At 48.4% G+C, this 25,937-nt stretch overlaps 8 protein-coding genes across 9 annotated transcripts; 4 read left to right on the top strand and 4 right to left on the bottom strand.

Annotated features, from left to right (window-relative positions):
• The first annotated feature begins 4,594 nt into the window (after window positions 1–4,594).
• LOC120900039 (probable phenylalanine--tRNA ligase, mitochondrial) lies at window positions 4,595–6,345 on the top strand. The gene is made up of 2 exons (XM_040306535.1): window positions 4,595–5,877; window positions 5,949–6,345. Exons 1-2 carry the CDS (start codon window positions 4,648–4,650, stop codon window positions 6,114–6,116), a joined length of 1,398 nt encoding a protein of 465 aa, XP_040162469.1. The 5' UTR covers window positions 4,595–4,647; the 3' UTR covers window positions 6,117–6,345.
• A 123-nt stretch (window positions 6,346–6,468) lies between these two features.
• Window positions 6,469–10,931, top strand: LOC120900042 (mitochondrial 2-oxoglutarate/malate carrier protein-like). The gene is made up of 5 exons (XM_040306539.1): window positions 6,469–7,000; window positions 8,856–9,092; window positions 9,214–9,407; window positions 9,484–9,694; window positions 9,788–10,931. The coding sequence occupies exons 1-5, from the start codon at window positions 6,945–6,947 to the stop codon at window positions 10,014–10,016; spliced, it is 927 nt and encodes a 308-aa protein (XP_040162473.1). The 5' UTR covers window positions 6,469–6,944; the 3' UTR covers window positions 10,017–10,931.
• LOC120900040 (inositol polyphosphate multikinase-like) lies at window positions 10,774–13,585 on the bottom strand. Its single transcript, XM_040306536.1, has 3 exons — window positions 12,320–13,585; window positions 11,417–12,252; window positions 10,774–11,282 (listed from the first exon to the last, which is right to left on the bottom strand). The coding sequence occupies exons 1-3, from the start codon at window positions 12,540–12,542 to the stop codon at window positions 11,040–11,042; spliced, it is 1,302 nt and encodes a 433-aa protein (XP_040162470.1). The 5' UTR covers window positions 12,543–13,585; the 3' UTR covers window positions 10,774–11,039.
• Window positions 13,586–13,587: 2 nt separating this feature from the next.
• On the bottom strand, window positions 13,588–18,327 carry LOC120900041 (inositol polyphosphate multikinase IPK2-like). 2 transcript variants are annotated; one of them, XM_040306538.1, is made up of 3 exons: window positions 18,083–18,327; window positions 14,061–14,801; window positions 13,588–13,985 (listed from the first exon to the last, which is right to left on the bottom strand). In XM_040306538.1, the coding sequence occupies exons 2-3, from the start codon at window positions 14,644–14,646 to the stop codon at window positions 13,591–13,593; spliced, it is 981 nt and encodes a 326-aa protein (XP_040162472.1). In that variant the 5' UTR covers window positions 14,647–14,801; window positions 18,083–18,327; the 3' UTR covers window positions 13,588–13,590. The 2 variants fall into 2 exon arrangements, with proteins under 2 accessions (XP_040162472.1, XP_040162471.1); XM_040306537.1 differs by having other exon boundaries at window positions 18,015–18,327.
• Window positions 14,888–16,204, bottom strand: LOC120900044 (hydroxyacyl-coenzyme A dehydrogenase, mitochondrial-like). Its single transcript, XM_040306542.1, has 3 exons — window positions 15,925–16,204; window positions 15,583–15,858; window positions 14,888–15,518 (listed from the first exon to the last, which is right to left on the bottom strand). Exons 1-3 carry the CDS (start codon window positions 15,997–15,999, stop codon window positions 14,979–14,981), a joined length of 891 nt encoding a protein of 296 aa, XP_040162476.1. The 5' UTR covers window positions 16,000–16,204; the 3' UTR covers window positions 14,888–14,978.
• LOC120900043 (hydroxyacyl-coenzyme A dehydrogenase, mitochondrial-like) lies at window positions 16,321–17,765 on the bottom strand. The gene is made up of 2 exons (XM_040306541.1): window positions 17,375–17,765; window positions 16,321–17,195 (listed from the first exon to the last, which is right to left on the bottom strand). Exons 1-2 carry the CDS (start codon window positions 17,480–17,482, stop codon window positions 16,380–16,382), a joined length of 924 nt encoding a protein of 307 aa, XP_040162475.1. The 5' UTR covers window positions 17,483–17,765; the 3' UTR covers window positions 16,321–16,379.
• Window positions 18,328–18,930: 603 nt separating the features above from the next.
• Window positions 18,931–20,345, top strand: LOC120903616 (40S ribosomal protein S26). Its single transcript, XM_040313153.1, has 3 exons — window positions 18,931–19,040; window positions 19,450–19,627; window positions 19,855–20,345. Exons 1-3 carry the CDS (start codon window positions 19,038–19,040, stop codon window positions 20,019–20,021), a joined length of 348 nt encoding a protein of 115 aa, XP_040169087.1. The 5' UTR covers window positions 18,931–19,037; the 3' UTR covers window positions 20,022–20,345.
• Window positions 20,346–22,066: 1,721 nt separating this feature from the next.
• On the top strand, window positions 22,067–23,833 carry LOC120903728 (PEST proteolytic signal-containing nuclear protein-like). The gene is made up of 3 exons (XM_040313327.1): window positions 22,067–22,399; window positions 22,471–22,788; window positions 22,976–23,833. Exons 1-3 carry the CDS (start codon window positions 22,369–22,371, stop codon window positions 23,350–23,352), a joined length of 726 nt encoding a protein of 241 aa, XP_040169261.1. The 5' UTR covers window positions 22,067–22,368; the 3' UTR covers window positions 23,353–23,833.
• The last annotated feature ends 2,104 nt before the right edge of the window (window positions 23,834–25,937 follow it).

A 25,937-nucleotide genomic window follows, 5' to 3' on the forward strand; every position in this document is an offset into this window, starting at 1 on the left:
AAATAAATGGACCGCAACGGGAAATAACGGCGAGGTAAATATTTAACAAAACAATCCCTCCGAACTCCCGGACGGAAAGCGCCACGGGGGTCAGTGTCCTTGAAGGCAAACAGGAAACGGCAAAAGCAAACACGGCGCTCGGTGTGGATCAGGGGTGTGGTGGGAGCATCTTTGTGTACGTATGTAAAGCGGGTATCATCAAATGGTTCTGTGTAGGATGTGTAAAACAAAAAAACTGGCAGCAACAGCAACAAAACCACTAGAAAGCGCATCACAACTCAGTGTAACATAACAAGAAGAAAAACGTCTTAAAAACACACACACACATACACACAAACAAATACACAAAACTTAACCAATCAGAATCAGATGGCAATTTTGTATAGCTTTATCGATGGAATAGACGAAAACACACAAACACACACAAAGAAACAAACAAACAAACAAAAAGAATATTCGAACGGAAATGATAGTAACAATGAATGGTGTTTATTAATAGATGTTAAAGTAGTCAACATAAACAAAGAACAAGAAAGAGAGAGAGAGAGAGAGAGAGAGAGAGAGAGAGAGAGAGAGAGAGAGAGAGAAAAAACGTAACACGTAATGGAAGAAACGCAAATAAACGGCGCAAAAAAACAAAATCGCAACCAAAAACAAAAAAAGGTGAAATGTGAACGAAAGAAGAAGCGGTCGAGAAGCGGTGGCAATAATAACAACACATGATGGAAATTACATTCGCTAATCCTTTTTCGTTGGCGCGACTTGGTCTTGGGTTTTATTTTGCGAGCGAGATTGGCCCTACTACTACCATCTTCAGGTGTAGGAGCAATTTTGTTTCTTTTAAAAACATGTTTTAATTTTGTTTAGTTTTTCTTGCCTTTTTTGGTTTTAGCTGGCTCTAGTAGTGCGACTTGCGATTGCTGTCGTACTCGATTCCAGTTTGTACATATAGGGTTATTCCTTTCTTAAAACCATTAAGGCATTAAGCTGTGTTTCCACCCACCCCACCCAAGGATACACGGAATGCACATACACACACATACACAAACACATAACAAATACTTTAAAACAGCGTTTGCATATGCGAGTTAAGAGACGGGACGTAATGAACCGGAAATGGGGGGAGAGCTTATGTTTTTTGTTATTATGTTACATTTAATATTAAGTTTTGAACAAACCAACAAACAAAACCCCGTAACGGCCATCGCAAACTAGATAATAACCAAATTAATTATTTTAAAAAGAGCACTCACTTACACACTTACACATCAATCTAGTTACCAGTTTCTTTCGTTGTAGAAGGGTCCCCCCTCCCCAACGCCATGTCTTTGCGACTGCATTTCCGCGTGTCTCCTGTGCCGTGTCTGTAAGGGTAGTGCAACATGAATGTAGGTGTGAACTGTGGGTGTGAAACAAACAGTATATGGCGAACTGTGCACAACACAACAGTGATTGTTATTTATTTTATTTTTATTTTACCTACGCTCCCTCCTGGATAGGAGGGGGGAGGGGAGGAAACCACTAAAACCTACGAAAAAGAAGCATAGGCAATCTAATGAGTATACACACACACACGTTCACTCACAGAAAGACACACATACACAAGCCAACGATCGCTCAGATTTCCCAACATACAAAAGAAAAACGGCGCCAGTGAAGGTAGTGAAGGAAGTTAAAGGGGAAAATCGCTTGAGACCGGTCGGTCCTGTGAAGGTTGCGAACAGGAAATGGGGGCAGGCTAGATAAAAATGCAACGGGAAAATCCATTTTCATTGAAAATAATAATAATAAAAAAAGAAGAAAGGTGTAGTAAATCTGCAAACAAAAAGCAAAAAATGAAAATGTATATCGTTTACACATACATATACATACATATACATATATACAACTTATATATATATACCTATATATACATTTAGTGAGAGAGAAGAAGAAAAAAACAAAAAAGGTAAAGAGAAAGAGAGAGAAGAGAGATAGAGAGAGAGAAAAAAGATGAAATCACAGATGCAACCAACAGATGTACTATTTTTGGTTTCGTTTATACTAATACGCTCTCCTGTTCCCTCTCCATCCCTCCCTCCCTTGTAAAGATGTCTTCTTCTGCCTTCTCCTTTAGCAGCTACTTTCCTAGCACACACACCCCCAGCCACCACCACCTTTCTCGTACCTTTCTTCTCTGCTGTGTTAGTCAATTGTCGCCGACCGTCGTTGACACGTGAGCTTTCGGACTGTTAGGAAAACTATGTAACGGAAAAGAGGAAAGAACACACACACACACACCCACACACAAACATATATTCGGTGTGCATGTTGTGTAGCATACCTTCGGAAGTGATGATTGAAGCAAAAAACACTGCTGCGCTGTACCTACTTTACTACTGTGTATGTATATGCTGGCCGCACGCTGTACTGTGGCATCATTCTGATTGGCAAAACAAAATCGTAGTAGTCGCTGCGCGGACGACCTCCTAATAGCAACATCAAGGAACAATCCACACACTCTCCACCCCACAGCTAACTTAGATCGTAAAGCAACATCCTTTAGCAACACGTGTGTGTTGCGCATACCACACACACACACGCACACTCAAGAACCCATCCACACACACACGCACACGCATAGACAGAACACGTACGATGAAACTTCACCTAGCAACAGGTAGGATTACTTAGGTTCTCGTGCATGGGCCAGGGAAATGAAGCTCCGTTCTACCACTTAAGACGAGCGGCCTCTGTTGGCTTAACCGACCACGTGTCCCCTTTTCGAGCAATTTGCTTAGCTCTACTGTTTGCGGTTTGTGTTTGGAAGTTTGGATTGGTTCAAACAATGTCATTGGATTGATTGGAAAATGGAAAGCAGCGAAGTGAAGTGTAATAAGCAGCACTAACCTAAACACTCGTAGGCTAAGTGAACGATCATTTGCAATATGGTAAGAGGTAGAGGAGCTAGTAGCCACCCCAGATAGAAGGTAACAGAATCATCGGATCATAGGTTTTTTTTTTATTATTCTTTACGTTCTCCTTATCCTTTCACTCAAGTTAGAAGAAACACCGGTCATGGATGACACAAAATTCATACTAAAACGTAGACTAAAAAGAGCGAACGGCGGGGCGCTGTTTGTTGTGTGAACATGGAAGCTAAGCAAGCGAGAAATAAGAGTGTTCATGGTGGCAAAACGGTGGAGACGGAAATGTAGTGGTGGCATAATAAGTATCTGCAAACCACGCAAACAATTTAAAAAAAAAAAACAAAAAAAAGTCATTATTAAACATTCAAGGCAAGCAAATCAAGCAACAGAGACAGAAACAGCAAACTCGGTTTTGTATGCGCAGCAACGCAGTAAAATCAGTGAAGCAGCAGTAGTAAAACTAAACAAATCACTCGATGCAGATGCGCAGGTGCAAGTACTCTTTTATATAGCTGTATAGAAAGAACACAACTGAAATGGGAGGAACACTGGGAGGGCACAGAAAAACCAAAACCAAAACCAAAAAAAAAGAACAGATTCAATTGAATGTGCGTGTGTGCATGAAAAGAGTAACAAAATGGAATAGATGAAAGAAGATAAAAATGATGAAACAAACGTGGGCGCGCGCTAGGGTTCTGCTAGAAAGAAGAAAAAAAAAACATAAAATAATAATATAAAACTAAGAGGTGCCACCCACACACACCCACACACACACACACCTACACTGAGTGGTGGTAATCCCGAGGAGATAGAAAGGAAGAGAAAACATTAAATGCGTACGGAAAACACGCCACCACCCCCTGCTGGAAGAGCAAGCAACAAATAGTCATAGATTGTAGATGAAGAACAACCAGAGAGAAAGAGATAGGGAGAAAATTAAGAGAAAAGGGCGCACAAAACAAAAAGAATATTACAATGAAACAAACAAACATAACAAAAAAAGAAACCCAGAGAAAGAAGAAAATGTTGTTGCAAAGCAAAATCAGAGCAAAACACACAAAATGTAAGAAATGCAAATTAAATATAACACAAAATAACAAAATGCATGCAAAGCAACCCACTAACACAGACAACAAAAGAAAAAAAAAAGGTAGAAAGAGTGAAACGAGAGAAACAAAACAAAGTAATGAGAGAATATAAAAAAAAAAAAAAACAAATGATGATGATACCAACCAAACCTACCAAGAGCAGAGATCTTGATATAAGTAGACAGCTGCTGAAAGCGATAAAATATGGGCTATGGGTGGGAGAAAAACAACAGCAGTTTGTTTAATAAAACAAACAAAAAACAACAGCAAACAGTAAAAACCACGCGGTCAGAACACGTATAATGGAGTATGAGGAATGGAATGTAAACGAGAAACTTTGAGGAAATTAAAACCAAGAAAACCCTATCGGAATATGTGAAAAATAAAGCAGATAAAAAGTTTGCCTCGTTTTGTGTACCTTACTCTGGGGGGAAAAAGCGCTGATTTTCGATGGGATTTGCATCACGTGGCAAGCCTTTCTCAACTGTCCGATTTGAAATTTCAAACGAAAGAAGTCAACTACACTACATAAACTTGCTGACAACTGTCATCGTCGACGGGGATTGTTTGTTTACATTTTTTGCTGCGCCAGTACGAAGTACACTGTGTGCGGATCAGGAGCGACTGTTGTGCAATATTGCATTTCACAAATGTTAATTTTCAGTTTTCGACAGTTAGCATCGCGCGTGGGGCGGCCATTTCCAGTGCATGCGTGCCGCCCTAGCCAACCCAAGCACTGCGATGTATGGCACCGGCAGTATGGCAGCCAGGCAAAGATCAACAAAGACACGATCGACCTGTACCGGCAGCAGTACGTGCGTGATTCGTGGACGAACCTAACGCCGAAGGTGCTGTCCCATCTCGACCGCAACCTGCATCTACAGCGCAACCATCCGCTGTCGATTGTGCGGGAAAAGATTGTAAAGTACTTCTACGGCGCTTACCTGAGTCCGCGGGGCAACCCGCTGTTCAGCGTGTACGACAACCTGAGTCCGGTGGTGACGGTGGAGCAAAACTTTGACCAGCTGCTGATACCGGCGGATCATCCGAGCCGGGCCAAGAGCGACTGTTACTACGTGAACAAGGACTATCTGCTGCGTGCACACACGACCGCCCACCAGGTGGAGCTGATACAGGCCGGGCTGGACAACTTCCTGGTCGTGGGCGATGTGTACCGGCGGGACGAGATCGACGCCACGCACTACCCGGTGTTCCACCAGCTGGACGCGGTCCGAATCGTGCACCAGGACAAGCTGTTCGAGCGCAACCCGGAGCTGAAGATACACGAAACGCACTACAAAACGCACCTGTCGAACGGTAGCCCGACGACGGGCACGAGCAGCCCGCTGGCGGACTGTATCGATCAGCACAAGCAGCCCTGCCACACGCTGGAAGCGGTGAAGCTGTGCGAGCACGAGATGAAAAAGATACTGGTCGGCATGGTGCAGAAGCTGTTCGGACAGGACATCCAGTACCGCTGGGTGGACGGCTACTTTCCCTTCACGCAACCGTCGTGGGAGCTGGAGATTTACTTCAACGGCAGCTGGCTCGAGATACTGGGCTGTGGCATTACGCGCAACGAGATTCTCGAGCGGGCCGGTGTGCAGAATTCGATCGCGTACGCGTTCGGCGTTGGGCTGGAGCGGTTGGCAATGATCCTGTTCGACATACCGGACATTCGGCTGTTCTGGAGCACGGACAGCGGGTTTCTGAACCAGTTCCGGGACGATCGGATCGTGAAGTACAAACCGATCTCGTCGTATCCGCAGTGCAGCAACGATTTGTCGTTCTGGTTGCCGGAAGGCATGCCGGCGGACCAGTTTGCGCTGAACGATTTCTACGACATTGTGCGTAGCGTCGGTGGAGACATTATTGAACAGGTCGGTGGGTGGGGGGATTTGTGTTCCGCCGTAGGGACAATGTTTTGATAATGTTTCTTGTTTTCCCGTAGGTGACTCTGATCGATCGATTTACGCATCCCAAAACGGGCAAGAGCAGTCTCTGCTTCCGCATCGTCTATCGGCACATGGAGCGTACGCTGACGCAGGCAGAGGTGAACGTGGTGCATGCCAAGATCGGTTCCGAGCTGGTAGCATCGTACAATGTTAGCATACGATAAGCAAATGAAACATTAAAGCGTTCACATCCCCCTTGGGGTTGGATGTAACTTGAAGTTGAAGTCAAAGCTGAATATGAGTGGAGTTTTGATTGATGAATAATGAAATAGCCATACCGTTCATACACAAATGCTCACTGTTGCTGCTATTTGGCGCAAGAATATAGACTTGCTAAAGCTCCAAATCGATCTGGCTCCGATAAAATAGAACAGTTGAATGAAAACAACGAAATAACAATGCTCCGCATGAATTAAAAAATTCGCATCCAAACGCATGGCGCACACTGGGCACGAATAAACATCAAACGGTCAAATTTCGATGTTCGAAAATAAATTCAAATTTTGACAACCGTCAACCATCGGAACAACAACAACAAACCCTTGAGGTGCCGCCGGATGAAATCATCTTCGCGTTGAAAATCCCCTCAATTTCTCACAGCTTCGACACCATCCCCCGGCACCGTAGAAACCGGTAAATTAATATCATCCGTCAGGCGGTTAAGTCATTCGTTATCACCGTTCTATCCGCAGGCAATATCGCGAGTTTAGTCCAGCACCTGCATCGAATACACGCTCACGCACACACACACTGTGACGCTTGCCACAGGCGCCTTTCACCGTGCTCACCGTGGTCCAGATTTGGGACAGTGCATTCGTACGCAGGCCGTAGGCGCGGACCCTGACCTTCGCGCTGTACCGATCAGCACACACACGAACAGTTACCGATCAGTCGGTGTCCGCACAACATCGGATCCCAATTACACTCGATCTCACCCCGGTGCCCGAAGTCATCGCGTTAGGAGCGTTCCCCTGCAAAAGTGTGTTTCCGAAATGTCCGACAAAAAGCGACCTGTTTACGTGCAGTACGTCCTTGGAGGACTATCTGGGTGAGTGGCGTCTCGGTGGAGAATTGTTCCCGTTCGTAATCAAAAGCTTGCCGTAGCCAAAGGCAAACCCTCGGTGGAGTTCAATTGATGGAAGTGATTAGTTAGCGAAAAAGGAAAACGAAGCCTCCCTTCGAAGAACACAAAGTACGGCGAAGAAGAAGGTGACCTCGTTTCGCGGTGCGAAGAGAGGAATTGTTTTGCCGCTGTTGCGTCAATGAATGCGGCAACGTACGCAGATGATGGTCTCCCGGTTATGTTTGTCCCTGCCACCGTATCTCTATATCTCCCCTCCCCCCCGTTAAACACCCTCCCAACCTGCGTTTAAGTACGGTTAAATATAGACCTTGGCGTAAGAAGATAGCTGCCGTGCCCAAACCGTGGCGGTGGAAGAACATGGGGGCCACGCGAACAAAACCACCACCCCCGTTGGCGTTGCGTTTTCACGTACGCAAACCCATTCCCAACGATCGTCCGACGTACCTACCGATCATCAACGTCAAACGGTGCCATAAGGGGGAGGTGGGGGGAAAAAGAAAAATCTGTAGAAAGTTTTAGGGACGGCTGCCGGCAAGGTCACAACCGTCCCACGATCAGCTGACGCGTTTCTACGTCCGTTTTGTCAATCCCAAAATAGGATGGGCCCTTCCTGCTTTTTTTTAAAGTGATTTTCACATCATTCCAGCTCGCCCGATGTACGCACTGGCAGCTAGCGGAGAGATAAACGGAAGGGCAAAGGTTGGCAGAAAATCTTATCAGCCGTCGCGTGGCTTTGCTTGCTTTGCAACGGCACACGGTATGATTAAAGTGCATTGTGCTAAAAGTACGCCACCTGATTAATCATAGCAAGCCTTGGAATAGTCTGAGATCATTTGAAGCACACACGCACACACGCACCGTTTTGCTGTATGCGCTTTTTAGACGTCCGTCCTTGTGTGCTTAGTGAGTTGTATATTGTTCGAGCATGGAGGGGAGCAGATCGGGCAGACACATCGTCCGTCATGTAAGATAGGCTTGCGTAATCGCATTCTTCTCAATACCTCGTGGTGGCGTCGGCGGCGGCGCCTGGTAACCCGCCGTGTATTGGAACTATTTCCAGTGCGGAACGGTTTGGTAAACAGCTTCGTTAGCAGCTGCCCCGAAGAGCGCGGGACGACAGTCAACAGCGACATTTTCGTTAGCAATTATCGATCGCGCTTGAATGGCAATCGAGGGGGGGGGGGCGACCACGCGGGAGTAGAGGCTGGTGGTTAATTTGAAGTAGTGTTACATTATCGATTCGGTTCGATTTCATGTTTCCCGAGCTGCTCCACTTGCAAGATTGATGCATTTGATTCTATTGTGTTAAATAATTCATGCAGGCGCGTGACCAGAAAAAATGGAAGTTCCTCCTTTTAGTGGCTTGTTCTCTATTTTTAGTAGAACATAACCAACATTATGTCACGATCTAAGTGCATTTAATTTAAATGCAGGTTTTCCAGGGGTTCTCATAGTTGTGGGACACTTCCTTGACTCAATCTTATTGGAAAAGAACTTCATATATTGGAAATTTGACTCTATGGCACCTTTATTGGAAAGGCTCCTTGGAAATTCTTATTGCATTCATTCAACAAGAGTGCTATAGAGTCCAATTCCCATTGCATTAAGTTCATTTCGTGTAAGAAGTCTCTCTCCCTGTAATGGAGTTGTATGAAGCTAGGTCTAGAAGACATGATAACCCCCAAGACAAGCAAATTATTCTCTCCTAGTCCGTGTATCGTTTTCTCTCGGTTTTTTTTTTTTTCATATTATTCAAATTGATTTCCAAAACTATCTGCTGCTACAGCAATTGACAGTGATTTTCCTTCATTCTCCACAGTATCGGAGCGACATGTGTCGTGCAGCCGCTGGATCTGGTGAAAACGCGCATGCAAATCTCCGGCATGGGCGGTGCGGCGAAGGAGTACAACAACACGTTCGACGCGATCGGCAAGATCATGCGGCGTGAGGGCGTGCTGGCGATGTACAAGGGGCTGAGCGCCGCCATCATGCGACAGGCCACCTACACGACGACCCGCCTCGGTGTGTACACGTCGCTCAATGATGCCTACAAACAGTGAGAGCCCCAGTTCCAGTATTGCCACCGTTGGTCCTACCGTCCAACAAGACGCAAGACAAAAGGCTCCTGTATGTGTACTAATATTTGTTCCACCCTATTTGTTCGCCATTTTCGCCAGGAAAACCAACAAAACACCGAACCTGCTCGCCTCGATGGCCATGGGCATGACGGCTGGTGCTATCGGTTCCTTTGTCGGCAATCCGAGCGAGCTGATCCTGATTCGGATGACGGCCGACGGCCGCTTGCCAGTGGCCGAGCGGCGCAACTACACCGGCTTCTTCAACGCACTGTTCCGGATTGCCCGGGAGGAAGGTAAGAGGCACGAATGTGCGTCTCTCCTGGGCGTATGAATGGCCACGCTAATGGTTCCCCTGTTTCACATCCAAAGGTGTCCTGTCGCTATGGCGCGGTTGCGTACCGACGATGGGCCGCGCGATGGTGGTAAATGCCGCCCAGCTCGCTTCCTACTCGCAAGCCAAGGCGTACCTGGTCAGCTCGCAGCTGCTCCAGGAAGGTATTGGACTGCACTTTACCGCCAGTATGTTCTCGGGACTGATCACGACGGCGGCCTCCCTACCAGTCGACATTGCCAAGACAAGGTAATTAAGCTAATGATTAACGTGAAAAGAGCGCGCACGCGGAATGTACTGACCCTGTTTCCGCTCTGTTTTTTTGTTTCTTTCGATTGCCAGAATTCAAAACATGAAGGTTGCGCCGGGTGAAGTGCCGCCATACAAGAGCACGGTCGACGTCATCGTGAAGGTAATCCGGCACGAGGGTCTGTTTGCGCTCTGGAAGGGCTTCACCGCCTACTACGGCCGGCTCGGCCCGCACACCGTGCTAACGTTCATCATTCTGGAGCAGCTGAACGGGCTGTACAACAAGCACATGGGCGTGGAGGGCAGCAAATCGGGCCTGTAAGCGGTCCAATCATCTTCCTTCCATCCATCCCTCCCTACCTCTTCCGTTAGCCACGTGTCCAATCCCTCTCGTGGTGAGAGAGAGACAGGGCAGCAGCGAACACGACAACGCCGGAAACGCACGCCGCTGCTGCTGTGCACGCATTTCTTTCGATGGCAATTTGTAAATGTTACTTTCCGTTTTTTATTTCCTGCTCCGTAACTTTTTGTTGCTGTATCATCACCCTCAAACAACCCCAGAAATTGATAAAAAGCTGAGCTTAATAGATAGAGAGATAAAGAAGATGCCGTATTACTTCGGAATTGCCGGTAAAAAAGCACACAGATTTAAAGGAAAACAACCAGCCACAAATAACTGTTTCGAAACACACCTGTTTGGTTGCATGGCGACCTTCAAATGTTCAGCATCGCACATCCCCCCTACAACGCAACGGGGTTCGGTTTCGTTTGCAAAAAAAAAACCGTTGGCAACCGTCCAAGCAAGCGCGGGATGGCGCCACGCTAGAGTAATGCCGCGACGCGTCTTTCAACTTTCCCTGCTTCGCCGGGCTGTGCTGCTGGCCGACTGCCAGCCAGTCAGTCAGTCAGTCAGTCAGTCAGTTGTGAATTTGAGCCGGCAAATGATAGGATAGCAATTCGCAATGCAATATTAAATCGTAGGGTAGCAGCAGTAGCACAACGCTTTAAGCCGAGAAACACACACACACACTAGGAAGGAAACGAATTGTGACAATATAGTGCGGGAATAGTGTTTTTTTATAGTAGCAAGTGGAGCAATTGCCGCAACGTCCTGTATTCAGGAAACGTTCGCACCGTGAAGCAGCTGCAGCATCAGCAGGAGAATAACCGAATGTTCGTGTACGTGTATATGTATAATATATATTTTTTCGCCGTTTGTTTTTCGCCCATTTAGGAACTCTAGAGCCAAGGGTAATTATACACACACAATACAGAAGAAACACACCGGAAATAAAACCACAACAACGCATAGCGAACGAGAACGAATGTTGTGTAGCGACTCCTGTCAAGCGACTCCCTGCCGGGGGGTGTTTTGTATCTCGCAGTCCTGCAGCAGTCCCTCGAACAGCTTCACCAGACTGTCGATGCCCTCGAGATAGTTCCGATCGACGGACGGTTGCTCGGTCGGCGCTACCGGGAACGTGTGGGCAAAGTCGATCATGCGCGCCTTCGCCCAGATCTTTTCCTCGTACGAGCCGACCAGGTTGTCCAGCATGAAGGTGTAGTTTTCCTTCATGATTTTTATGTCCTAGAGAGGGCCGGAGCAGAACGAAAGAAACGAAAGAAACCATTAGCAACGGTTAGAACGTGTCGATCGATGAAGAAGGAATCCAAGTAAGCGATTTAAACCCTTGAGTGGGATTCTACAGCACACAACATTACCTGTTCGTAGTTGTGGTTGGTGGAGTGACTACGCTGAATCTGGAAGTAGTGCTGCAGCGGTTCCACATCGCCCAGCTCGTTGATCGCATTTGTGCAGAACACGGGCGACCCTGGATTGCTACTGCCAGCTCCCGCTCCTTTTACCCCCGCTGACGTCGTTGGTGTCGTCGGTGGATTCGGTGTACGGGGTGACTTCCTACCACCGTGCAGCAGCACCGGCTTTAACCGGCGCGCATCGTACACCAGCAGCACCGAGCTCGCGTACAGCCGGTACGACGTTTGCGTCCGCGCCCACTTCTGAATGTTCCACAGGTCCGTCAGAAACTGTATCAGCTGCTGCCGGCACAGGCCGCCGGCATCGGCGTTGAGAAACCGCCGCACCGCATCCTTCACCGTCACCTCGGTCAGCTTCTTGCCGTACTCCTTCCCGTACCGCTGCACCCGGCCCGCCTGAAGCGAGTAGAACTGAAAGCCCGGTATGCAGAACCCGTACGCTTCGCGGCTCTCCACGTACTTGGACGCTTCGTAGCGTCGCTTTTCCTCCGTCGCCGTCGGGTCCCACGATCGGCGCCCGATCTTGACGTCCATTATGCACGGTTCCAGCATGCCCTGGGTGAGGTCCTCCAGCTGCAGGAAGTCGATCAGCTCACCATCGATCGGCAGCTGCCGGTGGCCCCGGTACTGCGGTGTCAGTTCGCGCAACAGTGCCAGCTCGGTGCGCTGCTGCTCGGTCGCGGCTTGCTGTATCTGTTGGTAGAATTTCAGTTCCCGCTGGCCGGCTAGCAGCTTGGCTATCGGCTTCAGTACCGAACCATCGTCGACACTTTTCAGCAAACCTGTGTGGGGGGGAATTAAGATGATTAGAATGTGTTTTTGAGAAGGGCTTTTTCCCACTCCACTTACCCAACGAATCAGTTCCCTTGTGGAAGGCATGTCCCGCAACCTGGCAGGGCAGTGGTAGGAAGCCCTCCGGCAGCGACGGACACTCATCGGGTGACTGCATGCCATACCCGAGGGGGGACTTTTTCCCTTGAACAGCCACCGTACCGCTGACATTCAGCGTCGTCGGACGGTTGGTCGAAGAGGTTTTGCGCTTCTGGTACGGTGGAAGCTTAAGTTGACTCATCCTGGAACCTTTTTTCCCCGCAGCCCGTGTTCGCGGAAGGACACAGGCAAACTAAAATGGGTTTCAGCCGCGTAACGGGAGAGGATTCCAAGACGGTTGGTTTTTATCATTCGAAGGTAAGCGGGACGCGGATGTCTATTATCATTCGGTGAGGAATTATCGTACCGAGCGGGGCGGGGGGTGTTTATCGGGCGTGTGTCTGTCCTTTTCTTCAGCTCTATGCTCACGCTCCAACCCCATGTGGCGAGAGGGAAATGGGAACACCCGCGAAAAGATATCCCCGACCGGAACACCTTCCTAATCCCACACACCCACCACGTGGGATAACTGCGCGAACCGATAATGCAATTGATAACGGCACATTATCCACTGTCCACACTCTGTGATTCTTTTGGGATGGGTCTTTGTTTTTGTTGGAACGTCCGCTTTAACGCGTCTTTATTGGCGTCTTTTGTGAGTGTGTGTGTCGTTTTTGGTTATTTAAATAAGTAGCGAGAGCTTTTTTCTTAACCCTAACTCCGACGTCGCGCGCGGAAACCGTGCTGTTTGCGTATTGCGCGCAATCGAACGCGAACGATTATACCCTGCGCACTAAATGCGCATCTGTTTTGTGCTTTGCAGTTGTATTTAAGTAGTAGGCGCGCGGGTGGGACATCCTCCCAAAAACCATCAATTTTGGTATCATAGTAAGCGTTGAATGGCGCTTGTACTTTTTTTTAAATCCATTTTTTTACAGTAGGTATACAAATCTTAATAAACACAACAACATTACTTGCAGTATGGCGTAACGTATGGCAATTGCAAATTTTTGGCCAATAGTGGGTGAAAAACAAAACGCATTTCACTGCTGTTGGTGTCTTTGTTTTTTTTTTGTTTTTAATGTTTTGAGCAAAACAAATTAAAGCGAGTTCTCTGTCACAGGGTCTGTCTGGAAATGGCCGTACTTACAGTACACACATTTCAACACACCCTATCAAAATTATTCAAAAATATTCTCCCTTTTTCCCATCTCTTTCTCTCTCACTACCAGTCTTTTTTCCGTCTTTTTTTAGTCAACGTTTCCCTCGGCGGCAAGAAACTGTTCGAACAGGCCCACCAAACTCTCCACTCCCTGTAAGTAATTGTCGTCGACGGTGCCGGCCTCCGAAGCGTCCGCTGGAAAGGCGTGCGCAAAGTCTATCATGCGTGCCTTAACGGCCAGTGGCGCCGCCGCCGCCGTTTGGCCGTTCGAAGCGTTCAGACTTGTGTTTCTCTGCAGTGCACTGTCGCCACACTGCCCGAGCTGGGCCGCATCGTACACGAGCAGCACGGAGCTGGAGTACAGCCGGAACGTGGTTTGCTTGCGCGCCCAATCCCGTATGATGCGCAAATCGGCCAGAAATCGTTCCAGCAGCGTGCGCGACAGTCGTCCATCTTCCGTTGCGTTTAAATACAGCAGAAATGCTGTAAAAACAAAGGGAAACCCTCGATTAGTATCACCTCAATGGTGGTCTCCTCAACATTCTCCACCATTCTCACCGTCGCGGATGTTGTCCTCGGTGAGCCGCTTGCCGTAATCCTTCCCGTGCCGCACCAGCGCGCCTCCCTTGCGCACGGCGTAAAACTGAAAGCCGGGAATGCACAGCCCGTACCGCTGCCGGCAGGCTTTGTACTTGCCTTCCTCCGCCCGGCGCTTCTCGGGCGTCGCCAGCGGGTCCCACGTGCGGCGCCCAATCTTCACATCCATGATGCATGGCCACTCCAGCCCGGCGGTCAAATCTTCCAGCTGAATGAACTCAACCTCCCGCCCGTCCACGGTCAGCTTCGGGTGGCCGTAATACTGTGGCACTACTCGGAACAGTGCCGTCCAGAGGGCTTCCTCCTCGGTGTCTTCGCCGGCTTCTCGGTGGCGACGTCGCACTTCCTCTAGTCGCTCGTAGAAAGCGATCTCGCGTATACCGCACTGTACCTTGCCGGTTGGCTTCAGGACCGTGCCAGCGTCGTCGCCGGTGGGTTTTAGCAGCCCCAGACAGCCCTGGGCGGCGGTGTGGCCGGCGACCTGATTCTCCAGCAGCGACACACCGGCCGGCAGATTGGATGGTGCGGGGCCGTCCCCCTGCGACATACTGTGGCCGTGTGGGGGTGGGTTTGATGAGCAGAACGAAACGAACGAACTCGAACAGGCGTGTGTGTGTGTGTGTGTGTGTGTGTGTGTGTCGTCGGTCTTATCTTAAATCCGGCGACTCATTGCAATTCAATTCGGGGTTGGAGATAAGCGGTCTACAACAAGAAGGGGTGAGTAAAACCAAAGTGAGAATAAGGGTTAAAATTCAAATTCATTTAAAATATTGAGATTTAAAAGAATATTTAAAAAACAATGTTTTAAAGTATATTTCTTCGAATGATCAAACACAGGTCAAACGTAAACCCACCACCACCCATCCACCCATCTTACTTTTATTTGTAGCTGTAAAACCCTTCGCCCGACTTCACCCCCAGCTTCTTCTCGCGCACCACCATCCGCTCGAGCAGTTCGCTCGGCCGCGTTCCCTCGTCCGCCGGGTTGCGCGCGTGCCGTTCGTGCAGTATCGAGCGCACCGTGTCCAGCCCGACAATGTCCATCAGCTCGAACGGGCCCATCGGGTGGCCGAGCCCCAGCTTCATCGCCACGTCCACGTCCCGGTGGGTCGCATCGCCCCGCTCCACCATCCCGAGCGCCTCGTGTATCACCGGAAACAGCAACCGATTGACGACGAAGCCCGGCACATCCCGGCAGGTGATGCACGTTTTGCGCAAACTTTTCCCAAACGCCAGCAACGCTTCGTGCGTCGCGTCTGATGTGTCCTTGGTGCGCACCACCTCGATCAGCCGCATCATCGGCACGGGGTTGAAGAAGTGTAGCCCACCGATGCGATCTTTGCGGGCGGCCGTCGAACCAATCTCGCCGATCGACAGCGAGGAGGTGTTGCTGGTGAGAATGGTGTGAGGGGGTGCTTTCTGGAAGGATGGAAAGGCATTAGCAAACGATGAAGAGGGAGAGAGTCTACACACACACGCATACCTGATCGAGCAGTTTGAAGAGCGTTTGCTTTTGCTGAAGATTTTCCACGATCGCTTCAATGACAAGATCGGTGCCGGCAACGACCTCCTCTAGCTGCACGCTGTACGCCAAGCGGGCGGCGGTGTCGGTGAAGAACTTACCCTCCGCCTGCTCGTTGCCCTTGCTGACGTGTTGGGCCATCCGGCGCAGATCTTTCTCCACCTGGCGCCTCGCACGTCCGGCCGCATCCTCGCTCACCTCGACCACGGTCACCCGGTACCCGTTGGCGGCTGTTATCTGTCCCTCCCCAAAAAGGGAAATTTCATTCCAATTTTTTGTGGCCTTTTTAACGAGCCCACTTACCATCGCAATGCCGGAACCCATCACACCGCCACCAATGACGGTGACGTGCTTAATATTCACCGTTGCCGCTGCCATTGCACACAAGAATTTAGCACTTCTGCAAACACCAAATTGGACCGAAAAAGGCTGCCCGTACACGGACACGGAGATCAGCGAATGCGGTCGCAGCCGGTTCTTCGCGCACAACAACTCCAAATGACCCGCTGTACAAAGACAGAATCGCGCGTATCAAGGGGGGCTTATCTGATAAAAGCAAAACAAAAAACAAGCGAACACAAATACGGAACGTCAATATAGGACACACAACCACACACACACAGACACTCGCACACCCATCAGGGACCTTTGCCGCCGCACAGTGCGCATTTCGGAGCATACAAATCGGTCAACAATCAGTGCTGCCCCAAACACTAAATGCTTTTATTAAATATAACCATCCTCAACGACCTTCTCCCTCACTTTTTGTAGGAATAGAACCCTTCGCCACTCTTCACCCCCAGCTTGCCCTCGCTGACGAGCTTCTGGAGCGATTGGATCGGCACAAACAGCGGATCGTTCGGGAACTTCTCGTGCCACCCCTGCAGGATGTTGTTGGTCGTGTCCAGCCCGACGTAGTCGACCAGCTCGATCGGTCCCATCGGGTAGCCGGCGCCGAGCTTCATCGCCGTGTCGATGTCGCGCGGCGACGCATCGCCCCGCTCGAGCAGCCGGATCGCTTCCGCCATGTACGGCACGAGCAGCCGGTTCACCACGAACCCGGGCGTATCCTTGCACGTGATGCAGGCCTTGCCCAGCCGCTGTCCGAACGCCTGCAGCGCCTGGAACGTTTCGTCCGACGTCCGGTCGGTGCGGATGATCTCGAGCAGCTTCATGACCGGCACGGGGTTGAAGAAGTGCAGCCCGCCGAACCGATCCTGCCGCTTCGTCACCGACCCAATCTCGGCAATCGACAGCGAGGACGTGTTGCTGGCAAAGATGGTGTGGGCGGGGGCCGCCTCGTCCAGCTTGCCGAAGAGCGCGTGCTTCACGTCCATCCGCTCGACGATCGCTTCCACGACCAGGTCCGCACCCTCCACGGCCACCTCCGGCTTGGTGGCGCCACCGATCTTTGCCAACGTGCCGTCGACAAACTGTTGGCCCTTGGCGGCATCGTCCTTGTACTGCTTTTTGGCCACCCGCTCCAGACTTTTGCGGATGCCACCGATCGCCTTCTCCACGAGCGCATCGTTCATCTCGACCAGCGTCACATTGTGGCCCGTGGCCGCGGCAACCTATCGAATGGTGGTGGGGGAGAGGGGGGGGGGGTTATAGAAGGGAAAATGAATTTAAACCGGCACACCGCAGCATCCGGGCCCACTGTGCACGGGGGGTCGGTTCGTGATCGCTTGCGCGTGAACGAGACGACCTTTGGACTTTGGAACCGTCCTGTCGTGGCTTCACTTTCACCTACCTGTGCGATGCCGGAACCCATCAGCCCACCGCCCACGACGACCACATTGTTAATCTTGGCAGCGGTGGCCATATTGCGGGTAAAGGTACGCAGCACCGACATGGCCATTTTGTTCGCAACAGTTACGAGTTTGCGAGACACACACGGTACGGTAACGACAAGAAACACGGAATGACTCTCGTGATTAGGACCGGCTAGTGGCAGACCGGCTTCACAGGTGATAAGCGTATCAAGATCTCCCCCACGAGAAGACAGATCGACTGTGCAAGAGAGCGTGATGACGGACGATGACGATGATGATGGGTTGTGTGTTGCTGCTGCTGCTGATCCGAGTGGTCGTGTGCCGCCCGGCTATCTCACATCTGCGGCCGGTGGGTTTACGTTGCCCATTTCACAAACACACACATACACTAATGCACACACACACACACTCGTGGCACTGGTAGCACTAGCGCACGGAACCATTTGACAGCCGGAATGACCGATCGACTATGTAAATAAACACTTGCACCGGACGGAACGAGGGTTTTGCACGATTTTGGAAGGCAACAATATGACCCCTTGTACAATAGAGCGAAGGGTTGATATTCGACATTCTTCGACTATTTTGATCGTTTGACTATTTTTAAAAACAACTAACCCGATCTGTCTCAGCAATCGGAGGCCTTGGTCGGGGGCAAGAAGTACCGAAGAAGAAACAAAACAAACCTGCGTCTTGTTTACGGGCCCCCGCCAACTGCACCGGACCGGATGGATAAACACAACCAAGCGATGGAATCAGCACAAGCACGGCAGCATACGCATTTATGCTAGCAAAACGAATACACTATTATGTTGTCGCTATGTTTTGCGGGGTGAGAAAGTAAGGGGCACAGAACAAACCCGTGCTCCAGCAGAAGATTTGTATACGGCGCAGTCAGTGAATAGCGTTGAAGCACGCGCACGCACACCAACACACTGGAACTGTCAAACGGAATGGAACGAGCCCGATCGAATGTTGGAATCCAGTTCAAGCTGGATTGATATGATCGATGTTGCGGAATGTTGGGGAGATCGTGAAATTACTGGCTGGAAATGTAAGAAAGAATCGGAAACTGCATAAACGATGTTTTACTGTGCATTATTCCGCAACTAAAAATGGACGAACCTTCGAATCATTTCAAATAACGGTCATATTGAACTTAATCGATCAAACAAATGTCGATCTACAAAACCGGAAGTGGAGCTTGAAGTTTTCAAAAATTCACAAAAAATGGTAAAATAATGAAAAATCAACAAAATGATAGTGTATTAACTGGTGTATGCCCCTTTTGTTCCAATAAATCCAGAATAAATAATAAGTCTGATTTTTGAAAAAAAAATTCAATGTACCGGTTTGAACCAATGTAAAATTATAACAAAACATACATAAAATCCATCATAAAATTGCAGCTTGAACTATAAATAAACACACAACAAAATAAGAACAAAGTTTCTGTAGAAAAAATATTTTTTCAACAGAATCGATTAATCCTCATAAATTCTTTATTCCTACCCCCTAGAATAATCGACGATCAAATCTGTCAGTGACAGCAGAAACGTCAAAATGCCAGGCTTCGTGCAAGCGAGAAGCAGACCTTGCCGTTCTCTACTTCCGTGGTACTGTTACTGATCTGTCACCAAAATGGTAAGTGCGGAAAATTTGTTAAAAAACCGGCCGTAAATCCCCGTGGAACTGTACGAAACTGGATTTATTCACTGCGGGAAACGTATCGGAAGTGAAATTGATTGTGGTTTTCCCCGAAATTGGCCCGGCGGGCGGTGAAAATTGCGCTTCCGTGCGTCCGGTGTCAGCCTTTGCCCGGCGGTGTGGTATCGACATAGACAGACACACGCACATACACAAAGTTACACACAGCGCGATGTGCATGCGTTTCAACATGGCGTGGCTGTCGGGGAAGAATACACACAGCCATGAAAACCGACTCAAACTGATGTGGTTGTGTGGTGGTTTGTGGCTTTTGACTAATCTGGTGGTTCTCTTGTTTACTTGCATTGTTGCCGTGGGACCCCCCTGATGATGCGACGGCGCGCAGACTAAGAAGAGGCGTAATGGAGGACGCTGCAAGCACAACCGCGGCCATGTGAAAGCCGTCCGCTGCACCAACTGCGCTCGTTGCGTGCCGAAGGATAAGGCGATCAAGAAGTTCGTCATCCGCAACATCGTGGAAGCGGCTGCCGTTCGGGACATCTCCGACGCTTCGGTGTACAGCTGTGAGTATCACGTTTATCTGAACTTGTGCATTCCCCAAACCAGCGGAATGAACACAGCTCCATCTATAAACGTTTCTACGTGAGGAAAACATACCACTTTGGATCTTTCGAAAAGAGATGAATTCGAATATTTGCTATCTGATCGATTAGAACATCCATTCATACAACCCCCCTTCCCTTTCGAACCGTTCATTAATGTGGTTTGCAAATGCTCTCCCCTTTTCCAGCATACGTACTGCCGAAACTGTATGCCAAGCTGCACTACTGCGTGTCGTGCGCCATCCACTCGAAGGTTGTCCGTAACCGTTCGAAGGAGACCCGTCGCATCCGTACGCCTCCGCAGCGATCCTTCCCGAAGGACATGAACCGACAGCAGAACGCCCAGCGTAAGTAAGCGCCTGCCGCCGGGTCGACTGTTCTTCCCTCCTTCGGGCGTGTTCCCGACCATCCCACACACACACCATCTAGCAACAACAACCGCTCTCGGGAACACAGGAACGGAGTGTGAAGGAAGGAGAGAGGAGGAAATTGCTGGTTCGATTAGGATGGGAATTGTGTTTTGGCAATCCCGAACCTCGGGTGGTGGTTCAGATTGTTGCATTCGAGTTTCGTGTTTCTATACATTGTAAGAAGGGGGAACAGAGAATGTGCAAAGAGGCGAGTGAAATATAAGCGAGCACCTCCGGTGCTGAAAGGAATTCCATCTAATCGGAACATACTCTCTTGCGTTCGATGTCCGTGTGGGTGCGCATTGTGGTGGAAAGAAACGGATGAGTGTGGTTGGAACGGGATTGAAATGGTTTCGTTGGCTACAGAGCCACTCTCCGAGGGGAGTAATTAGATGTAAATGGATAACCCCATTAAAGCCCTGTTCAAAGGTTGTTAAAGCATACATTCTGGTTCTATGATGTCCTTCAAGCCATCATGTAACCAAACGGACTTCGATATCCCATCAAAACAAGGATCCGGATTCCTGCCGTGATTCCTATGCATACTTCTTCTTCTTCTTTGGCTCAACAACCGATGTCGGTCAAGGCCTGCCTGTACCCACTTGTGGGCTTGGCTTTCAGTGACTAATAGATTTCCCCCCATAGCAGGATAGTCAGTCCTACGTATGGCGGCGCGGTCTATTTGGGGATTGAACCCATGACGGGTTCCTATGCATACAGTGTACGACAATTTTGGTCGCCACGATGACAACGATCGGCAAACGTCTCGGTGATGCATATAAACACCTTGCGTTCCCAGTCGACATTTAGAGCTTAGTGCAAGTCTCCACGTACCATTAGATGGCGCGATATTGAGAGAATCTAATTTAAATTTAAAAAATCTTTAAAACAAATTATTACAAGGATTATCGCGCATTGGTTTCGTTGGTGTATTTATGTGTTGAATTTTGCAAACAACATACTGATATTAGTTTATTAGCTTGTGACGGGGTGGGGTACTGTATCTGTTCCTGGACTGGAACATATCGGCGTAAAACTTATCAATTGAAATAATTTGTTATTTGTATTTTATTTATTAAACTTGAACGGACCTCGAGTGACCCCCTTGAAGCTGATTCGCTTACATTCATTTAATTAAAGTCACGTTTCAGTCATCGATTTGTCACGTTTAGTCTTGAGGTAAAATAATTAACACGTAGAAGGTTGTACGGCATCAATACAATTTAACAAAGCAGCGCGTGTTAATGACGGATCAGAGGAGCCAAAGTGAATGCGGCGTTCCTCCACGTCGAGTAGCGATCTAGCTCGGAGTGATCGCGGTGGAACATACATGCTGAGCCTAGAAAGAAGCGCCGGAAAGTCGATTCTATTGTCAAAAAGTCCCACAAAAAATAGCCTCTGAGCGTTGGAGTTCCGTTGCTTCAAAGCCTCCAGGCCCCCAGACAGCGCCCCTCATAGTCCAGTTGGACACTCCAGGATCGCAAAGCGACCCGCGTGAACTTGCACTGAATCGACTCTAAACGGGCCAGGGGGCGAGCAGCTGAGGGCCACCATACTATCGAAGCGTATTCCAGCATTGGCCGCTTCAAAGCGCAGTATAGCATCTTGATGCAGGATCAATTCCGGGAAGGTTATGGATTTACAACCAGTTACAGGATCTGTATAAGTTCTAAAAACAGTATTGGTTCAGGATCAGTGCCAGGAACGGTGAGGTAGCGGTAATCGCTCCTGCGGGCGTGCGTGCGGAAAAATCAAAATTGTTTGAATCTGACGCATGCGTTTCCATACGGTCACCCGTACCGGGTGTCAAATTCCATACATTTTCAGAAAACTCACTCATGCCCGCATGAGCGATTACCGTTACCAATGGGTTCTGCAGAATAAACAGGACTTTTATGGGGTTTCAAAATCATTTAGATCGCTTTCGCCCGCCTTCGAACAGTTTAAACAAACATCTTCTCTCCGCACCTTGTAAACGCGACTGCAGCGCCGCATTTGCGAATGTCAAAAAAGGATTGCCGGAGAAGAGTTGTTTTGTTTAGCGCCTTCGTTTTGTGCAAGAAGAAGAGTCTCTTTTTGCAAAGTCCTTAAATAATAATAATACAGGCCCACCCATCGCTGGTGTGTGCGTATGTAGCATGTGTGTGTAAGCGTAAAGCGTGTGATGTAAAACGTGCGACGGACGGACGACTGCTGGTTATCTCTTTGGCAAGGGTTTGGAGGATTGATTGTACACAGAGGAATCAAGGCACGAGAGGGGAAAACCAAAACAAACACACCCACACAGCAAACATGAGTCGTTGGGATCGGAGAAGTGACGAAGGTACGAGGAGCTCTTGGGTAATGGCATCCGGGAAAAGGTCACTAACATCCGCTCCCCCCTCCTCTCCCCAGGACAATACGATCAACGGCAGCGGAATGAGACACGGCACGGTTCGAATCATCGGCCCCGGCTGAGTCGCAGCAAATCCCGCTCGGACTCGTCCGAGTCCCGGTCACGGTCAAGGTCCCGGTCCCGCTCACCAGCCTCGCATAACGCCCGCCACCACGGGTCATCCGCTTCCGCATCGTACCGGGACGACCGGTACGAGGAAAGAAACCAGCAGCAGCAGCAGCAGCACCGGCAGGACGAGGAGGAACGACGCCGAAGGCAGGAAGCGCTCGATAGCCGCGGCCGTGCCGGCCAGAACGGCACCGGAACCGGTCCGGGTGGTGAGATCTTTTCCCTCCGCCTTTCCAAACACCGCTATCCCGTTCCCTCCCCGTCCTGAACTACCATCCCACTCCCACACTCCGTGGAAATATCGCATGCGCTTACCTTCTTCCCTCAACACACGCACATTTAAACGCGCGCTGGCTAATTGTTCCGAGGGACGCCCACCTCATTTTCGTTTTTAAGGCACGGTGGGAAAGCGAACTGGAGGCAGCGGAAGTGGCGGCGGTGGTGCGACCAGTCGAACGTCTACCGGGGGGGCGCCGGGTGCGAAACCGACAAAGCCACCGGTGGCCGGCATACAGATGAAGCTGGCAGCGCCGGCAAGCAAGGAACCGCCCCGGCTGATGAAACCGGTCGCGAACGCGTTCCGGCTGGCGGACGACAGCGACGACAGCGAGCCGGAAGAGATGCCGGCCGAGTGCCGGATGCGGATGCGCAACATTGGGCGCGATACGCCCACCTCGTCCGGCCCGAACTCGTTCGGCAAGACGAAGCACGGCTTCTGTGATTCGAAGAAGATGTTCGAGAAGAAGATCGGCAGCAGCCTCAGCAACCGCTGAGGCCTCGGTGAAGTCAGGTGTTCTAGCTCTAGCAAACGACGCGTACAGTGAAGCGAGGACAAAAGGGTAGAAAGACAGGAGAAAGAGGGCAGGGTTGAGAAGGATTAGCTTTAAGTGTCGCTCTATTTATCCCAACACCGGCAGTGCGGAAGGAGCCAGGAAGCGCCCGCCCGGTGAAACGTTGCATTAGCGTAGTGAAATGGTTTTTTGCTATTTGTTTGCTCCCGAAAGTGCTGCAGAGGGAAGGGCTGCACAGGGATGTGAAAGGGGGGGTGGGCAATCAGCACAGTACTACTACTCACCCTTCGCTTCCCTTGCCGCCGCTTGCCGTGCGCGCATTGCCAACCGAGTTTTAGAATAAAACGAAACCTCTTTCAAGTTACTAATTACCTTCGCTCACTGCACAGCCCGTTCTCACACGATAGCAATCAAGCAAAGATGAATAAAAACTTTCCTTTTCTAGCCAGTTTCGTCCAACTAATGATGCTGTGTTGATGCACCCTTCTTCTGCCATCTGGAACGATCCGAAAGCAACGGCATACTGCGATTGATTTTCTCATACTGCGCGACTACGCACACACACGCCTAGCTACTCACAAAACGGGACACGGACACAGGCGGTTTTTTTTGAAAAAATTAAATTTATTCAGAAAAATTAAAAAAAATCATCCATCATCATTCGGCATGTATTTATATAGTTTAGTGTGTGTGTTTGTTTGTTTGCATGTTGTTTCTTGTTCCACTTTTTTCCACTTTTTTGCTTTACTTGTTTTTCCTTATTCTCTCTGTCTCTTTCTCTATCTTTTCTATTGTGTTTCTAATTGCGCAATCTGCTTTTGTTTGTTGTTGCGTTTTTTTCACTTATTTTTCCTTCCTGTTCACTTTCTGTTAGCAAAGTTGTCTTTTTGCCTTTTCCACATCCCTGTTTAGATGACAACTTTTTCCTTTTCCGTATGATTGGATGTTTTTTTTCTTTCTCTCTCTCGCTCTCCTTTCTGTAGGTGTTGTTCTTTTCTCCATTTTGCTGTACCATTGTGCTTTTTTTCTCTCTCTTGTTTCTGTACTGATCTTAATGAAAGTGTTTTAGAATCTTTCTTCCACGCGGTTGGTTTTTGCGTGCAGCTTTCTCAATTTGGTAAGCATGTTCTTTTGGAGTTTATTATGTTTTCCTTTCCTTTACTTCTATCGCTCTCTCTCTCTCTCTCTCTATCTCTTTAATTCTTTACACCGGATGGGTGAACAAATTGTTGTTTGTGTTTTTACTTATTTGATTCATGTTTTACTCTTTTTTTTGTTGTGTTTGTTAAATTATTTTCTTTTCTTATACTCATTCTTCGTTTACTTTTACTTTTACTTTAAATAGAGGTAGTGAGGTAGATTTTTTTTTCATTTCCACTCTTCTCGCCCTTCAATATGCGTGCACGCTTCTCCTTCTTCTTTTTCGCCTTCCTTCCCCCTGCAACTGATTGCGCGCCATTCGGTTCACTTTTCTCGCTTCACGGTTTCGCTCTCTCTCTCTCTCTTTCTCACTTCGACGGCGGTTCCTCTCCGGCGCTAAAATCTTGTTCAAACTTCAATGCCTTAAGCTGATTATACAAGTGTTTATTTTCACCGAACTCGGATATCTGGTTTTGGGGTGGGAGAGAGGGTAGTTTTTTTTTTCAAATCTTCTGTGAGACCGCACACAAACATTCTCCTGCACTGTTTATCTATTTTCTCTGTATTCGCATTGGTTTGTATTGAGTTATAAGTATGTTTTCAAATCTTTATTTACTTCTGACGTGTTTGATGGGAGTTTGCTCTGTACTGTATTACTATTTTGATTGTTATTGATTTTAGTTGTTTTTTCCCATTTTAAACTTTTGCTTTAACTGTTTTGTGTTTTAGATTGGCTACTGTAAAGATTATGTAAAGCTTTAGCGTGTTCTATGCCTTTCTGTTTTTTGTTGCTGTTGTTACAGTTTATGATATAGTTGTAAAACGAGTGCCGTTAAATTGTTTTGTCAAATAGCAAGCCGTACTGTTCTAATGCGTATGTTTTTTGTTTGTTTCTATTTTCATCCAAATAAGTTTGGTTTGGAAGTTGTCTCGCGAATGTGTTTTTTTTCTCCTTTTTTTACGCGTGGTGAGTGATGAAATAAAAGTACTATAACTGAAAACGCAATTTTCATTTCTACCCTATGTTTTTTTACTGCATTTAGTGTATGTTTTTTATAATAGAAATCAAATTTACTTCTCACAAAACATCTGTGTGTTTTCCGTGATTTGTATGATTTGTTAAATTTACGTTCAAACATGTTTTTTCTTATTCTTTTTTTATTATTTCATGCACTAAGACCAGCCATACAACTGAGACCAGCCTATGTAGGATAAACATAAATGTAGCTTTTTACCATTTTTATTTATTACTCTTTTTTATCCATTTTTTTGTATGTGTATTTGTGTATTGTTAAGCTCCGTACCACCACTATGAGAAATGCGAAAATTATAATGTTCTATCGATAGATATAAATGTGTGTTTATGTGATTTAGATGTGTATAATATTTAATTATTGCCTCCATGTTTTTTTATGTTTGTTTTCCTT

The sequence above is a fragment of the Anopheles arabiensis genome, chromosome 3 (assembly GCF_016920715.1).
Source record: "Anopheles arabiensis isolate DONGOLA chromosome 3, AaraD3, whole genome shotgun sequence".
Classification (NCBI taxonomy): domain Eukaryota; kingdom Metazoa; phylum Arthropoda; class Insecta; order Diptera; family Culicidae; genus Anopheles; species Anopheles arabiensis.